This window comes from Leuciscus leuciscus (assembly GCF_965113295.1).
Source record: "Leuciscus leuciscus genome assembly, chromosome: 6".
In the NCBI taxonomy this organism is placed as follows: domain Eukaryota; kingdom Metazoa; phylum Chordata; class Actinopteri; order Cypriniformes; family Leuciscidae; genus Leuciscus; species Leuciscus leuciscus.
Genome location: NC_138730.1, coordinates 37996513 through 38015418, shown reverse-complemented (window position 1 = coordinate 38015418; position 18906 = coordinate 37996513). Strand labels below are relative to the sequence as shown.

The 18906-nt window shown below is 36.9% G+C and overlaps 1 protein-coding gene across 4 annotated transcripts; it reads left to right on the top strand.

Annotated features, from left to right (window-relative positions):
* The first annotated feature begins 6536 nt into the window (after nt 1-6536).
* mpz (myelin protein zero) lies at nt 6537-18469 on the top strand. Of its 4 annotated transcripts, none has more exons than XM_082173702.1 (6): nt 6537-6701; nt 7438-7601; nt 8833-9046; nt 9746-9875; nt 10323-10371; nt 16848-18469. In XM_082173702.1, exons 1-6 carry the CDS (start codon nt 6656-6658, stop codon nt 16863-16865), a joined length of 621 nt encoding a protein of 206 aa, XP_082029828.1. In that variant the 5' UTR covers nt 6537-6655; the 3' UTR covers nt 16866-18469. The 4 variants fall into 4 exon arrangements, with proteins under 4 accessions (XP_082029828.1, XP_082029829.1, XP_082029827.1 ...); XM_082173703.1 differs by having other exon boundaries at nt 16747-18469; XM_082173701.1 differs by lacking the exon at nt 16848-18469 and adding an exon at nt 14770-15061.
* The last annotated feature ends 437 nt before the right edge of the window (nt 18470-18906 follow it).

The window sequence follows — 18906 nt, the reverse complement described above, 5'->3', positions numbered from 1 at the left end:
CGACATGGCTGCGTATAAGAGGTAAAAACTATATAAATACTGTTCGTTTTCTCACACAAACCGCTCGTTTCGTGTCTTAGGCCATCAATGTGTACTTACGATGGGGAATTGTTTAATTTGGACGACGGGGAATTGTTTTAATTTGGACTCTGTGCTTGTGTTTTGAGATAATGACCATAGACCTGCATTATATGACTGTCAGACAAGAACGGTTTGACCTAAAAATATAAAAATTGAAACTACTGCGGAAAAAAAGACACCTACATCTTGGATGCCCTTGAGGTAAGCTAATAGCTAAAACATACCAAAAACTAATTTCAAAGTGAACTATCCCTTTAAGAACTGATCCAGTCATGCTACAGGCTGTGCTCAGAATGGCATACTACCTTTACTATGCAGCATGTTTACTCAATATTTATCTATAATTAGTGTTTATTAGTACTGTTGGATTTGCTTTTATTGTCATTTTAGTTTCGTTTAGGAATTGTTTTGTGCTTTTTATTTTTAAAAAAAGCTTATTTATATTATATATTTAGTCATTTTAGTTCAACTTAAACCCATTTTATTTCAGTTAGTTGGCAGTTTTTCATCTATTTATTTTGTTTATTTCAGCATTATTTTACAAGAAGAGTTTACCCAACACTGGAGAGTAATATGTTGCATTTTGTGTGGAAGTGTATCCCATAATCCAATGTGCTTCTCCTATTTCTAATTTCCTATTTCTGCTTGAACTGCCAACAGTAAGACATGTTTTACACAAAAAACATGACAATGTAATGCACACCTTAAAATGTTATTGCTTATTATTGGGTACTTTCACATACTACTTTTTTTAAAAATTGCTAATATGCTAGTATTCCATTCTAAGCATAGCCTTAAATTTTGAGGAGTAATCAACTATTGAAGAAATTTTTTTTTTTTTTACTTGTTCGAGCAGTCACCCAAAACATTTTTGAAATGTTCTTGAAAATATCTGTTTTGCAGAAGAAATAGTCAGAGGCTTGGGGTGACATGATGGTGAGTAAATGACAGAATAAAAAAAAATAATTAACTGTCCTTTTTAAATTTTAGTTTTGCTCACACAATTTTACATTATGCACTGTTGTATCATGACTTCTGAAAGGAATATAGCATACGAGTCATATGGACCACTTTTATGATTATTTTGAGTGTTCTTATTGAAACATGAAAGCTTTGGTACCTGTTTTGTATGGAGGAGAGCGACTAATGTAATCTTCATAATTTTTCCTTTTATGATCCAAATAGGGATATACGACTTTGGAATGACATGAGGGTGAGTAAATGATGACAATTTTCATTCTTTACTGAACTAAGCTTGTATTCTTTGAGTATGGAATAGAAAAAGTGTGTGAAAGAACTCAAATGTCTCGCTGCCAGAGTCTGTTTCCTCAGGGTAAATAAACCGCTCACCACCCAGAGGACCGCGTGTGCCATAGTAACTTATCAGCAAACAGTTTCAAACACTCCCTGAGAGGGTTTTAGGTCAAGAAAATCGGTGGAATGTGTCAAACGAGACCCGTTCTCTGTCCTCCTCCATTGACAGGGGGCAGAGAGAAAGTGTAACACCACAATGGCCCCAAATCTCTCCGTCCAATTCTTCACTCCTACTCCAACACACGGTTCCGCAACACAATAACTCATCTTTGAGTCCAAACAATGCTTTTGTTCTCCATTTTGTGCCCCTCCTCTGCATCCCTTCATCTCTCTCTCCCTGCATCCCTTGTTTTGGTGCTCCCTGTGACATCCCTGCCATGTGAGAACAAGAGCCGAGGGTAGAATGGAGGGAGGAAGAAAAGACAGATCGCTGCTTTGTCCCGACGTGACCCAGCTGAATGTCAGCTCTGTTGCCATTAGGCGTGCGTGTGTGTGTTTCTGCACCAGTCCATGGATTTAGTTTGATGATGTCAGACAGTTTTAAGGCTAAAGAGTGTGTGTGTGTATTCTGTTTGGTGACATATAGGCTTAATGTCATCAGATATAATGTACCCTGCATGGCCTCAAAAAGTATTTGGACAGTTTAACCACTCATAAATAGATAAGCATGTGCATTATATAATAGTTGAATTAATAGTTTGTTTGGTTTAAAATAATACAACTTTTAAAAGTATTGCAACATTTTTTTGTTGTGAAATGTTAGTGGAACATTGGGACTAGAAAGCCATTGCAAAAATAAAATATAATAAAGTTAAAATACTTATGTGAAAGATCTTGCTTAATTTTTTTTTTTTTTTTTTTGTGCCCACACTCTTAAAATAAAGGTTCTTTAGTGGCTTTGGTTGTTCCATTGGACTGAAGGTCATTTATAGTGGAAAAAGATTTAGATTATTAATGTTCTTTACACTAAAGAAATTTATTTTTTATTTTTTTTAGGAATAAATCCTATTCAAAGTAAGGTTCTTTTTGGGAAACCCAAAATGGCTCTTCTATTGTATCGCCTACAAAAACCCCTTTTTAAACCTTTATTTTTAAGAGTGGTTTGAAATCCTGGTTAAGCCACAGACATGATTAGCGCAGTGTGTGTATATGAATACCAGTAAAACACCTACATGTATATAAAACAGTGATAATGTTTCAGTATGGTTGACATAAAATGACCTTCCCTTCAAAGCTCCCAGGCAAATCTTTGCGGTGGTTTTGCATATTTTTACAGTTATTTGTAAAGGTTCCTTCAGCAGTATATAAAGCAGATATGCAATCATTTCAATTCCATTTCACATTAGTCTACACTTCAGCGGTTTTTCTCATGTATACTGTTTTTTTTGCGTCTGTGCGTCACACCCATACACAGTGGTCTCTTATCTACTCTCAATTTTCTCTCTTTTGCAGGTTTTTCTCCAGCCTGTCTTTCTTTCCCTTCGTTCATTCTACAGCTGTCAGTCAAGACTGTGTGTTCCAATAGCTCTCATTTGGGATTCAGCTGATGGTGCATTTTGATTGGTCCTGCTGTCAAAGTCAAACCCAATGTCAACACTGTGGTCATGCTCTTTGATTTCCATCCGTATGCAACAAACAAGCATTGTCTAATATACTCGCATTAGCGTTACTTCGTTTGCATCGCCTTGTTTTAATGCATTCTCATCTTCGAGTTGTTTATTCTTCTTTGTCCCTTTGTTTTTAGTTGTATACCCTCTGAGATTACAGTAAATTGGCCAAAAATGCCTAAACTGGCATATTTGCAGAAATGTCTAATAAGGTTCACAATCCCTGTAGATCTGAACTTAAAAAAGAAGGGAGAAGGAACCTGTAACCTTGGAAACCAGGGGAAATGTCATATTCCTCTGCTTTTGTTAGCTGACTTACTGACCATTGTGTATCATTACATTTCTCAAGTTGAGTAAATTCCCATTAGTTGTATTTTTAACTTGTTTACTTATAGCTAGCTTGCTTAGCAGTAAATGGTAAAACCTAGTCATTCCCCTATAAACTATTACAAAATGTACTGTGCCATTAATGGCATTACATATTTTAAACTTTTTCACCAGTTAATCTAGTTTAACTTTTTGTTGATACAGAAGTTGTGATTGTCTTTTCTTCCCTAAATTGTGACGTATATCCCAGTGAAATGGCTTCTCGAACAAGAAAATTTTTTTTAGGACGGACTTGATTTTATCCATCGGGAATTGTTTGGATGGTTTTGGTTTGCTATTGTGATGTCATGTGACTGACAAGTTGTCCCGCCCTTATTAAGGATTATGAGGGCCCGTGAATTAAAAAGAAAGAAAGATGTGCACAGATAAATGATTTATTACAAATACTGCAATATTCCATAAAAAAAAACAAGAATTGTCAGATTTGATATCATTGGCGACTTTAAGTAGCCTAATAAAGATACGCACATCAATTTGGTAAAGCATCTTATAGGGGACCAAAATACACTTGAGAACCGTGCCCTATTTTCCTTTATCCAGTTTGCCAATCATTTTGTTATGCCAGTGTCCTCATATCAACCCATGTGTTTATATCTTCCGTTTCTAATATATTCTGTCTGTTTTACTGCCGTCTTACTGGAATAAGAGGAGTGGGTGGGAGACTGGAGGAGGAAAGAATGCAAACCTTTGTCTACAGACAAAACGATGGTAGAAGAGAAAGAAAGCAGCTCTAAATTAGACCCGCCCGCTCACCCCATGTCTTTCTGTCTGTCTCTCTTTCTGTATTGTTGTGTCTGGAAGACGTCAGCAGAGGAGAGGAATCTGGAGAGAGGGAGACATGGAAAAAGAGAGATGGAGAAAGAGATGTCTTTGTCTCATCTCTTAAACTTGTCCTGGTGAAAGGGCAGCGAGAGGAGAAACAGGGTCAGGAGGCAGTGTTGGGAAAGTTCACTTTCTACATGAACTAGTTCAAAGTTCAGTTCACAGTTCCAAAAATGAACTAGTTTATAGTTCTTTTTTTCCATGTTGCTGCGAGATATTATTTTTCAAAATGATTGCCACAGCCCATATAGAACCACAGACAATTATTTGATCAGTTTTAACACTGAAGCTATGCGTCAGATTTGTCCCATCCTCACCGACCTTGTCATAAAACTCGTTTAAATGATCATACGACGCCTCCTTGCTGCTTTTTGTTTTGATTTGTAACGTAAGTGATGAGTCGTTCATGAACGATCTATTCGTTGCGTCTGCCACGTGACAAATGAACGAAAGACTCGGAATGTAAAGTAATTATTTATGTTCCCTATAAACGAATTTTGACTGCATTATGATTTCTTAATTCAGAATATGATCAAGATTGCGTAGGTGGATGTGTTCTGGGAATTTGCCAGTTAATAGTATAACATTTAAAGCCCCTTAAATTAACGAAATGATTCGAACAAATTTTTTGGTTCATTTTGATGAACGACATCGAACAAGAGAGTAGACGCTGGTGTTGCCAGATTGGGTGTTTTTTCCGCTACATATTAAGGCCGGTTTACGGTGTGTTTTAGCCGGGTATTCGACTGGAAGGCGCTATAGAAATCTGGCACTCTATTAAACGAAGTTAAACTGAGAGAGCGTGGCGTTCACAGACACCAGAATGAACGAGTTCACACAGTAACGTTCAAACTATCGTTCAATGAACGCGTTCAGGCACAACACTGTCAGGAGGTGACTTTCTCTTCTGTCAAAAGATATTTTGAGAAATGTCTCTGTGTTTTTTGTCCATAGAAGTCAATGTTACCAGCATCCATCAATGTCTTCTTTTATCTTCTGCAGAAGAAAGCAAGCTATAAAGGTATGAAATGAAGCTGTGAAAATGTTAACAGAATTTGCATTTTTAGGTGAACTATCCCTTTAACCCTGTTAAGTCATTTTGTAATGGAACAGTTTAGACTTTAGATATATTTTTAAAAATCTTTTAAAAAAGTTTGTTATATGTTTTGTATCATATTTGATACATCAGGCTTTTATGGCTAATATATAGAGGAGCTCAGTAAAAGGTCACCTTGAAATATTACTAGCAATCTAAAAGTTCTTTTTACATTTACTTTATAAAAATCCTTAAATTTCACACAGCAAAAAGACGAGTATAATAATCTAAAAGTGGACATGTTTAGAATGATACTAAAAGGCCTTTTACTGACTAAAAAAGTAATTGTCAATCATTGGGCAGAAAGCATTGTAGATTGTGTAAACAGGTTTTTCAGTTTCGATCATGTTGATCATTTAGAGGCCTTAGACATCAAATAATATATGTAGGGTTAAAGATGAAGTGTTGGTCCAGTTTAATGTGCAAATTAAGGTAGGTTGATTCTCCCGGAAGTCTAAACACAATGGCGCTGTCAAAACTTTGCTTTGTAAATGTTGGCTTAACCATTTGGCTTGAATTTGGGGCATGAAAAACGGTTTGTCCAAATAATGGCAGACAGGGGAATGGTCTGGAAACCTGTTTGAAAATATTATCCCTCCTTTTCCATTTTGGTGATGCTTGCGGCACACAAATGACACCCTTCACCTTTAAGTCCATCTTCTTTTCTGTAATGTGAACATGAGTGGCAGGCAGATGGCGACCAGGTCAGGACAGGTGAGATGGAAAAGACCTGCAGCTCATTGTGTTTTCAGACCGACAGCTTCTCTGGGTATGTTTTGTTTATAGAGCCGAATCATCTGCATAAGAGAGAAAGGATTACAGACAAACAGCACTCAACCGTGACAGGATAAGGAGAAAGGAGGTATCAGACTATTAAGCCACAGATACACACACACCCACATACACTGAACTCCAAATATAATCTGACTCTTCTTTATTGCTGCAGTGTCTTTGTCCTTCAAATTTGATCTTTCCTTGTTAAACAGATGCTGTGATGCTTTGATTAACTGGCTGGGGAACGAGAGAGAGGATTCATTCTCAGGTTATTGTATCACTCGCCTTTTCTATATCGTGTTCACAGACAGTCTTTTAGAAGGAGACAAAGAGAGAGAGCGAGAGAGACTGTCCTACCAGGGACGGGGCCAAAGAGAAGGCAAGAGATCATGAGGCGGTGAGGGCGGGGCTTAAGTTTGGGGTGTGGCTGGGTTTAAAGTCCAGGACTGAATAGTCTCATCTTGATGCCCTCTGGTCTCATTCCCTTCTTCCCTCCATCTCTTCTCCTTTCTCCATCCCTCACTCTCTCGGAACCCCTTTACATATTGATCTGCGGGGAGATCGGAGGGAGATCATGCTGTCTGTACTGGCACTGACGTCCGTGGTGCTCTTGGGCATAGGTAAATACATTTCATCCATCTTGCATTTCATTACTTTGTAACAACAAAGCAAACAAAACTTTGAACCAAACTAACCAGAAGTCCTTCACTTTAGCTTCTATACAACATGACAGTATTATTGTGTGTTCAGACTCACCTGTGTTTTGTGCACCTGATGCCTACCTGTTCAAGACTGGCCAGGTTTGAGAGATGAGGTAGATCAGAAAGGACCTTTCACAGTCAGCCAATCACAGTCAGAATAGAGAGAATCTTTCCTTTTCTTTTTTGTTAGCTCTCAATTTGATGAATTTGAACTTTTTAATACTTTCTAATGTGTAGCCTACCTGAAATACTCACAAAGCTTCTTACAAGAATATCTTAAAAATACAAATATTACATTTTTATATTATCATATATGAATTTATTTTCCCTCAGTCTTTAAAAATAGATGTAAAAAACTGTGTGTGTGTATTATATATTTTAATATTTTTATGTGATGTTTTTTGCATCTAGGAAATTTTTATTTATATACTTGGATATAGCTTGATGAATAATAATATTCATTTGTGAAAATTAATATATGTGCCCATCATTTAAAATAATCCTTGACTTTTCAAACTCCTTTATTTTGTGTCTTATTTCGTATTTTCACATTTGAATTTTACATTTCTACCATTGCAGTTTTATTCTTTCTTTTTTTAAAGATTTGTGTCCCCATGTAGGCTAATATTCCTCGCTCTGTGTTTGTATGTTCCAGCCTCTCAGACCACGGCTATCGTTGTGTACACAAGCTGGGAGAAACATGCTTTGGTGGGCACGGATGTCAGACTCTCCTGCTCTTTCTTCTCCTGGCAGTGGACTTCTCCAGACGTGACCTTCTCATGGCACTACCGTGCAGATGGGGCTAAAGAGGGCATCTCAGTGCGTAGAAACATGCACACACACTGACACGCGCATGCAGAAACTCACTATTTTAACACACTCCTACATTTTTTTAAATTCTAGAATTATGTGTATTTGTGGAATTAAATGGATAGTTCACCTAAAAATGACATTCATTACATTAAATCAAGATTATAGCATATTGCAGCATGGAACACATAAGGAGACTTTTTCTCTTTGATTTTATGTAAAAGAGAAGCTTGGGCATTCTGCTGAACATCTCTTTTTGTGTACCTTGCTAGAGAGAAAATCATTCAGGTTTGAAAGAACATGAGTGAGAATAAACTTGTTCGTTTTTTGGGTGAACTATACCATTAAGATGGTGTCTCTGCACAGAGAGACACACAAAACTAATTTACAAAACATGTTAAAATAAATATATTGACCAATGTTCACACACAGACGTATTTGGTACCTTTAATGGCTTAGGAATTGCACTGATTTAATTTTAATTTTAGTTCATTTATTTATTAAACGTTGCAATTATTTCTTAATAGTCAGGCATTCTTCAGCCGACAAGGCAACCAAAACATTTTAACCACAGCAAATAAAGGACATTTTCACATAAAATTATTTATCTGGATACCTTAATGTTGGTCTATATTCCGAAATATCTGAAGAAAAACTAAAAAGAAAATTAAAAGGCAATCCATGCTTGAGAGCAGCTACTTTAGTTTTACAAGTTTTTAATAATTAATTTAATATGCAATTTCAGCATGAAGCCAATTATTATTAACATAGTGTGACTGCATTTCACTAAACCTGTTAAAAGGTGTGTGTTCTGGTAATGTAACACAAATCTGTATGAAAACATGCTCACCCCTTGGGAATAATATCCATGTGTCCGTGTGGTTTGTAGAGATAATTGCCATGCAAATAGAAATATCAGGCCCTTGTGGGTGTAGTTATGCTTTCCACATTGCACCGCGCTGTGCAATTCTTTGAGTTGGCCGACCAGCTTCATTCATTTGTGGATGCTTTTTCATACTGGTTTAATTTTATTCACTATGCAATGCAACACAGTGGTTTGAATAGCATGACTTAATTTGATTTGTAAATTAGTTTACATTTTACACTGTATAGGCTGTTTTGCTGTTAAGACTCACTGCTTCCGTTTTAATTGGTGAAGTTGATATAATCATGTCTGATATAATATTACATTTTATGATGAGATATGTGATGATAAAATAAGCTTTCTTTCCTTGTTTAGATTTTCCACTATGCAGGCGGCGCTCCCTACCTGGACACCAAAGGCCCGTTCCGGGACCGCATAGAGTTTGTGGGGAACCCCAGTCGCCGTGACGGTTCTATCCTGATCAAGAATGTCGACTTAGGAGACAATGGAACCTTCACCTGTGACGCCAAGAACCCACCTGACATTGCCGGCCACCCCTCCAGCGTTCGACTGATGGTGTTTGAGACTGGTAACCGATCACTATGAACATTTTTGTCTTCATTCACTAATAAAAAAAGACAATAAAAAAAAATGCCAGCTTTACAGAGAAACACGCTATACAAGAAAACCATTTGGATTCCTCATTTGCTTTCCCCTCATGCTGCAGTTGCTAAGACTGATTTTTGCCTTTAGGCTCATCTTATTCCTGGGTGGCATACAAAATCTGAGATCTTATGGCAGGAGATGAAAGTTTACTGCTAATGGAAGAACAAAATAACAGTAAAGCAGAGACCTGAGTGGTTTCCTTGTCTAGTTGGGCATTTTTAGGTTTTTTCAGAGAGTGCAATTTCTGTGAAAAATAGCCATTGTTGGATCCAAATGCCTCACACAGAGCCTAATTCATCAAATCAATGCTTTTTTTGCACAGGTGCTTTTGATTTCCCCCCTTGTTCCCCTTTTAAACAATAGGTTTAACTTCTGAGCGCAATTTTTCTGGGTTAAGCCGGCTTGTTTGGAAGGAGAATATGAGCACCTTTCCAGGTGGACATTGATTGATTGATTGATTGATTGATTGATGTTGTTTGCTGTTATTTTTCAGTAATATAGATGTCTGTAAAAACTACACAGGTGCATTAAGGGAAGGACAGTGCAACTAATAAACCAGTACTGTAAAAGGCCTTTAATCTGCAGACCTAAACTCACTTTATATTCTCTCTTTTTTTCTTAGTTCCAGTCCAGGCTGGTGTGATAACAGGGGCTATTATTGGAGTAGTGTTGGGACTGCTGATCCTTATTGTGGCAATTTACTATTTGATGCGTTTCCTGGTCGCCAGACGAGTGTTCAGCTTGAGCATGAGGTCAGTCTGGGAGCATCTGCTCCCTCAAGCCAAACCCGACCCTCTGCCCGGCCTTGACACACACGCTCCTATTCACACGCACACTCTTACCAAGACACAGCCCAGATCCCCACTAGTCACACACTCACACAAAAACACACACGTCATAAGCGATACATCGATGGAACCCCCAACCAAACTAGGGAGTAGTAAGCCAACTAGTCTTGCATAGCCATGTGCACAATGCAGAACCACACATTTAGGCAGGAAGAATGACATGCCCAACCACAGTTTTTGTTTTTATGTGCCATTTATCTTTTTTATGAAATAGATTGTGGGAGGTCTGTAGGCATACTTGAGGATGAGACTTTAGGACAACTACTGTAGCAAACATGCAGTTCATTTGAGTTCTCCATCCACCAGATGGCCACATTGTTTATGCAATTTTTGTATTTTTGTTCCCCTTAGCAAACATGGCAAGAAAGGCAAAGGAAAAGAAGGATCACAGCAAAAACAGGCAAGTGTTCACATGCTTCCACCCTAAAAACGCACACAAACACACATGCACATACACGCATGCTTGCTAGTTTCTTTCACTTGTGCTTTGTTAAAGACCTCCTGTCCTCCAATGCTCTCCCCCCTTTTTTGTCTGTGGATAATTGTATTTAAAGTACTTTTTAAAACAAGTCAGGCGATTTTAAGTTAGCAGCTATATAAGCATATGTCAGAACTTGAGAATAATTACTTATTTTATGTTTTTGAAAGCAGTCTCTTATGCTCACCAAGGCTGCATTTATTTAAAGTCCCCATCATTTTATCCCTTAAAACTCATCTTTGATCACCAAAATGACAAATATAAAAAAAAAATCCTGTGAAAAAAAAAAAAAAATCTTCATGCCTTAAAATAGCTTGAATGTAACTACACCCTTGCTTCATTTAGTATATGCGGAGCCATGAATATGCAAATGAGCCCGCCTCCACTCATTTGCTCAGTGATTCACTGTCAACTTTACTGTAGTAAACACTGCACAATGGTTTCGCTCTTTAAAACGTCGGACACATAACGGTATTAATATGATTAGCCTTTTGCTTGACTACGTTATCAAACAGCTAATAATGTGTTGCTAATGTTACATAAACAATGTCCCTGTTCGTCATCTCAGAGTCAGACAGCTGCCTTCTAAAAATCAGTGTCCTTAGAAACGCTTTGAACAACTCAGAACGTCAGTGGAGAAAGGCATATAGTTCATCATAACATCGTAATATACATCATATACATAATTCACCCCCTATATTGATAAATGTACCCGATTTTTCATATCAACAGAAAAATATACCGGGATAACCTGGTTTCTCTTGAGACTCCCCTGCTTCTCTTGAGCGCTCATATGATATGCTAAAGTCCGCCCGCACTTTGACCTGATTGGTTACAAGGTAGTTTGTGACGCAAGAAACAACAGCAATTTCAAACTGCGTTTTTGAGACTGTCTTTGGTTCACTGCAGTTTTAAGGAGAAAATACTCAGCAATGGTGTTGACTTTGCACATGGTTTGTCTTAAAGCATATTAAAAACACCACATAGACATATAAACAACATTAAAAACTTTATTTTCACCACAGGGATCTTTAATCCCTGTTTTTAGGGTGACCTTTTAACATTCTGTCAAGGGTCTACAGATGAAAAATAGCCTTTTGGGCTAATTCTGGCACGTTTACATTTGTTTATTAATGTGCATTGCCCCTGTAAATAAATAAACTAAAAAAAAAATTTTTTAAATAGTCAAATATAATACTGTAATATTGTGAAATATTATTACAATTTAAAACAGCGATGGGCAAATTCTGTCCTGCAGAGTTTTTCTCCAACCCTGATAAAACTCACCTGCCTGCAACCAGTGCTGGATAGGAACTGATTACATGTAATCTGGATTACATTATCAGATTCCAAAAATGAAGTACTTGTAATAAGATTATATTACATTTTACATTATATAACTTTTTTTATTGGATACATTATTACATTTTATTCTCACAATGGCAGTAAATTATTCATAATTCAATGATTCTCCATACTAGCAGATGAACAAAAAAACAAAAAACAAAACAAATATATATATATATATATATATATATATATTATATATATTATATATATATATATATATATATATATATATATATATATAGTAAGTAAGTAAGTGTTTTATTTTGATGGTTTTTATTATAAAGTGATTTGTTCTAATTTTATATTTTTATGATTTAATTAATGGCTTTTAATTAAACTCATGAACCCCAGTCTGGGAAACCCTGAAGTAATATAATATTTAATGCACTTTATGTTGTTGATAACAAAGAATGGAATATTATCTCTTTGTATTTTTTTAATCAATTTTAACAAGATTATCCTATTCAAATCAATGTGATAAACGAGTTAGGTCAAAAGTAATCTAAAAGTAATCAAAAAGTAGTCCGATTTTGTTACCATAAATGTGTAATGTAATTATTTTTTTTACTAACTACAACTAATAAATCTACCCAGCTCTGCAAGTAGCCTTCTAGTAATCCTGAAGACATTCGCTGCATCTGAAATCAAATGCTTCCTTACTATATAGTATGCGAAAAACCAACCGTGTAGAATGTCCGAATACATAGTATTGTGGCAGTGATGTGACGCAACTGACGCTGGTAGGTCATGTGACATCAACAACATGGCGGATGTAGTACGTCCGAATTTCATTCATGCTACCCATATTCATAGAGCATATTGTTTTTAACAGTCATTAAGTCATTTCAAATTCAAATGTAGTACCTACTCTGACAGTATGCGATTCCGGATGCAGCGATTGATTAGCTGGTTCAGGTGACGGTCAGATTAGGGTTGGAGCTAAACGCCTCTACGACTGAGTTTCCCCATCAATAATTTAAAGAACTATATATTTTAAATGTATTCCTGTAATGGCAAAGCTGAATTTTTAGCAGCCAATATTCCAGTCTTCAGTGTCACACAATTCTTTAGAAATCATTCTATGCTGATTTTAAATTGTAATCATATTTCACAATATTACTGTTTTACTATATTTTTGATCAAATAAATGCAGCCTTGGTTGAGCGTAAGAGACTTGTTTCAAAAATATAAATAATTTAAATAAAATATAAAATAAAGGTTTGACCAGTAATGCACTGTATGTGTGTGTGTATATATAGGCTTAATGAAGGCAAATAATTCAATAATGATTCTTATTATTAATAAATGTAATAATAAAAATAAGCACTATAGAGAAAGGTCAGGTGCATGGCAGGCGAAACTCCAGGTAAAGCCACATCTACCTCAGTGTTTGTGCTCCTGTCTGCATGCCAGTTTATGAAGCCTCATTCGCAATGCATGTAAACATATTTGTAATACAGTACATGCTTAGACTAGAGTAGCTGTACCTCATCAAAAATAGAAGCAGGGGGACATTTGGGATATAGCAATGGTGTCAAAACTACATGTTTTGAAGGATACAGGCTCACAGGCTTGTTTGTTGCCATCACATACTGTAGACTGCAGTTGCGCGTTCAAGGCCTGTAATAAGCCATGTGGAGAATTATATATTAGGCTACGCTATAACAGTATAATTTGTGGGCCAGATTTAAGAACACTTTCGGCTCTTCTCTATAATCCTCTGGACTTCGAGGCCACCACAGTGTCACTGAGCTGGCAGTCAAATGGAGCTCATTCATCTTTTACTGTGCTAACATGCCATTCATTTACATATCACCTTACTTTTCTTTCTCTCTCTGGGTTTATTTTCTTCTATGCACTTTTCCACGCCATTATCCTTCACATCCTTCATATCACAGAATCATATTTTTCTCCTCTAGCAGTCTGTTTTCCGCTGGCATCCGTTCTCTCCGCAGGTGAACAGTAAAATGCTGTCAGAATGAATCATGTATGCGCTTTAATCATGTATTACATCATGACAAACACCATCACGTACAATCAAGCCACTTCTTTCCTTGCACACATCTCATCTCTTACAGGATCAAACTAGCAGATTTCCAGTCTTGTATTGTTCATGTTCTTTCTCTTTTTATTGCCTTTCTTCTTTCTTTCCGTCATCTGTTTCAGTATACATTCCTCTATTTGTACTCCTCTGTATGAGTCTCCTGTCAGCTTCTCTCTTTCTCTTTCATTTCTTTATTTTCTTGGTTCTGTCAGTGTAAACCCAGTCCACCCTCCAATATCTATTCAACTGAATGCAAGTTGATATAATGCTGCAGACTAAAACTAAGATCTCAGGACTTTAAAATTCCATTGTGGAAACTTGCTGGATAGTTGTATATGTTTAAAGAGAATTTGTATTATAAAAGCAGCAAGTTAAAATGTATAGTTATTGTAAGCCTTTCTTGAACTTATTTATAGATTTGACATCACAAAGAACTTTAAAGGAATATTTTTGATCAATTCTGTGATAATCAAGTTTAAATTAGAGCTTAACTTGTTTATATTCTGGAACATTAATTTTAAAGGTGAAGTGTATAATTTCTGCACTACTAGTAGCATCAAACAGAACTAGAAAAAATAATAACATTGTCTTTCCAAAAGCCACTATCACCCTTTCATTGTTTTGACAAACAGGACTCAGAGCGTAGTGTTGCTCTGTTCAGGAAGTCCACTTACTCTACAACTTTTTACTTGGGAAAAATGATTCACTTCACCTTTAATTGAGTTACATGTGCAGCATCATTTCTAGTTTCTGACAGACATGCAGTGAATCATCTTTGTGGAAAGACTAAAGATAATCAGACATGTTTCAGCATCCCGAGGGTGAAGGGGTCAAAGGTCAGCTGTATGAGTTCTTTTATTTAGGTGCTGTGATGTCACGCTGTCACTCCCTAACTGGCCACTTCCTGTTTTGTCCTCCATTTCCAGAAACCGAAAGTTCCCCTGGTGTTCATCTCCTTCTAACCACTTGTTTAGCATTTCACTCTCTCTTTTCTTCTTCTACTTCTCTTCTGTAATGAAACTACCTCCCTTATTCTGGTTCCTCATATCCGATAAACTCATCTGACCATTCCCACCTAACCCACAAGCCCTTCTTTTTCCTTTCTCTCTTTGCTTTTTGCTTTCTTTCTATACCTCTATTTCTCTCTCTCTCTTTCTCTCTCTCTCTCTCTTTCCTCCCGTAGAGACTCACTCCTCCCCTCTCCACACTCCCTCTCTTTTCCAGGCTTCAGCTGTGATGGATCCGGCCAAGCTGAAGGCAGCAGCATCAGAGAAGAAGAAACAGGAGTCTCGAAGGGAGAAGAAATAGGGATTGTGGAGCAGAGAGCTAGAGCCCCTGAGTGGGGCTGCCTCGACCCAGACTCAAGCCCAGGGAGAGGCAGCAGAGTTGGGCAGGCAGGACAGGGTTCTTATGACCATTGAGCTAGAGCTCACTAAACAGGAGAGAGAGAAAGGGCAAACTAAAACAAGTCCCGCAGCGCTCTTTTCTCAACTCGCTCAAAAAATCGCTCTCAAGTAAGAGAGACGGGTGTGAAAAGAGGGGGGTGGTGGAGAGTTTTGGAGGTGAGGAGTGAAAGATGAATCCTTAAAAACAGGAGGACAGGAGAGGGGTGAAGTTTTTCTCATTATCACCCCCCCCCCACACACACAAAAACACTTTAAAATAAATAAATAATCTGTGTCAAATCTAGGTGCAACACAATCAAGCGACAAGTTAAACACAAAATCTTTGAGTTTTGTTGGAGAAAATGTTTTATAATTATAATATATTCTAATTCGATATTTTTTAGGTTGCTTGGGTTCTGCCTTTGTTACGTTAATCTGGATAGCTCCACCCACATTAAAATCGAATTGGTCCAAAATCAGGCTTCGTATGCAGTGAGGTTCAAAAATCTGAAAAGCTTCTAGTTTTTCTACTTTACTAAAAAATTATAAATTATATTATCGGCATAACTTAAGAGTGAAGAGGTGATTAAAAAGTACATTTCAGATTCTCTAAGTATTTGCTTTGTCTCTATTTTGAACAAAAAAAATGTCTTGCGCAGCTGTGACAAGATATTTAAAAATTGTAATATGTAATTATTATATATTATAATTTAGGTTGCTGGGATTCTGTTACATTAATCTAGATAACTCTGTTCACATTATCTCGGTCCAAAAATCACACTATGCATGCAGTGAGGTCACGGTCAGTATAACAATAAGTGAAAATGTTTTAGTATTTAGTAACTCACAAGTTTATGCAAAACCTGATGTTCTCCAGCATTATTTGAGATGTTCCAAAGAGCATTTTGATATTTCTTATTTTGTAAACTAGAAATAAATTAGATTTTGAATCCTAGTTCAGTGTGGACTTTTGAACCCCACTCTTGATCTTTTAAATCTGTTCAATGAAAATGTGCTCGTTTGTGTTTCCAGGGAGTACAGACAAATTACTTGCCGCCCAAAAGTTGTTGCATTGCACCTGGTTAGGACACAGTCTTAAAAATAACATCACTTCAACAACATCACACATTCACAAAAACCCAGAGCTGAGAAGCTTTGCACACACACTGACAGATGTGTTTTTGAGAGCTGTAATGGTGGCAGAATGGTGAAGATTTCCACTTAAGTGACAGACCGCTCAGCCATCTCTCTCTCTCTCTCTCTCTCTCTCTCTCTCTCTCTCTCTCTCTCTCTCTCTCTCTCTCTCTCTCTCCTCATGCAGTCTTATACAAGAGCACAATCCTCGTCGCACACTTTTCACACTTTGTATTCTTGCTGAACAGTTATTTTGGAAACTTTATTTTAACTGTATTTTCTCTTGTTCCCTCCCTCTCTTTCTGTTTTTCTCTGTTTTACTGCCTGTCGCTCTGTTTATGTCTGTCTTTGGTCTTTCTATCCTCTAATCTCTCTTCCGTATAGCATTTCTGACACTTTTTGTCTTTTTTTAAATTACTTTTCCATCTATAAATTCACCTCTCTCATCATCTGATTTTCTGGTGCTATTACATCACTTCCTGTAGGCCGGCCCCCTAAAGTAGCCTCCCTTCCCGCCCTTCATTTACTGAGAGCTAAATATAGCACTAGTATTTTTTTATTTTATTTTTTGTCATAGAATCACACACATGCACTTTCTCACAATTAAAATTAAATTTCAGTCAAATAAAATTCGTCCATACTTTCTGAAACGCACGCTAACACTCATGGCGTCATCTCATGTATCCCATCGTACAATTTTAAGTGCCTTCCCAAAAAGTTTTTTACGTAGTTTACAGAAATTCGAATTTGACTTAGAGTTGTACTGTGTTTTTACTCCGACCGCAGTGACTGAAATACCCAAAATGACGTCGATACTGTTGGCAAAGACACTCAAACACACACTGTAAGAGTTACTTGATACTCTAAGCCAGATTCTCACGTCTGTCTGCATAAGCTGTTGTCTGACAAACAGCTGATTATTTTAACACTCACTTGTAACTGGAGAACTATCTCTGTATCCCTTCTGTCCCTTTTTTAAACGACTGCCCAATGAGGGTCGGCTCTTATGGTGGCACTTACCACTCATCACTCATCCCAAGTCCTGGATTTACTTCACCTCTCTCTCATCCTCCTATAACTATCCCAAACACTCATCCACCACCTCCACTTCTCATTCCCTGTTTCTGCTGGTAAGAAAACCCCAGCACTCTCTCCTGCCCCCTGCTGCCCACATGAGAACATTCATTTTTCATTCGGCCATATTGTTGCAAAGACTGCAATGCAAAAAAAAAAAAAAAAAAAAAATTACTTTAGCTAGCTCTCTGCTGACCATGATAGATGTGTGTATGTTTGTAGTCTGATGACATGTCTGTAACCTGTCAACATGTTAGGGGAACAAAACAACATAAAAACAACATTGTAGCAATATTTGTCATGTCATCGTTAGTAATGACAAGCTGTGCAGCAGCACCCTGGGACTGTTTGTGTGTTGGAAGCAGAAATGTAATAGAGTTTAATGATGTTTAATAATATTTCTGCTCTCTCATTTGACTGACATGGCAGAATTCATGTGGTTGTTTCTTCATAAAAGTGTTTACCATCATGGTGTTGGCATGCTAAGGTCACAGGAAGTGATGCATTAAAGACAGAAAGGTTTTTGAGAGTGATATAAATTATTAAATACTGAGATGAGGACTTGGACTGAATTCATATTCAGGTGAAAAGTCAAGCCAAAGTCCAATAAACATCTCAATCTCACAGGATATGTTTTTCTCTTCAAGTCTTCATGCATGTCAGCCTCGAGCCAGATGGGGGCTCTCATCGGGAATGCTGGGAAAAGTTATAGAATTGCGAAGGCTTGTGGGAAATATGTTTGTTAACCTACAGACAGATGCTTTTTATGCATCTCAGAGTAAATGTCGAGCAGCCACATGGTACCTGCCATTAAACTGTTTAAATATCTGGGAATTCCCATGTTGTATGTATTGGTACAGGTCTATTTAACCGTTCTCTCTCCAAACTCCATTTAAAACGTCTAATTATTTTTTACTTTTATTTTGACTTTAACCAAGCTAACTTTGATTTTCTGTAAAATGTCTTGTAAAAAGAAAAATGTCAAGTTCAAATAATTTCAGAAAAACATCAATAAAAAAAATCAGATCCCTTGTGTGTGTGTTTTGATAGAATGTTCTAAATAACCTTCAGTGGGATGCAGGTGAGTGAATAACTCAATAGATTGTTTAGAGTAAAAGAGAAATGTAATGTAATTTTGGAGATATATACAGTAAATGTCACAAACTGATAAATAACGACAGTATTATGTGTATTGCGTGATTTCACCCAGTAACCGTTACAACATGTTCCTGGATGTTCCATGAATGGATTCCTGATTTTTTTTTTTTTTTTTTTGTAAGGAGAAAAGCATGTGGCAACAAGGTTGCACACCAATATCTTATAGAAGCTAATGTAATCTAATTCTACAATTTTAATTATCAAAACATTATATTAATGTGCAACCTTGTTGCCACATGATTTCTTGATACATACACTCTACGATCAATTGCATATGAATTTAAGATAACCTCATCTTTTTAACATCCTTTG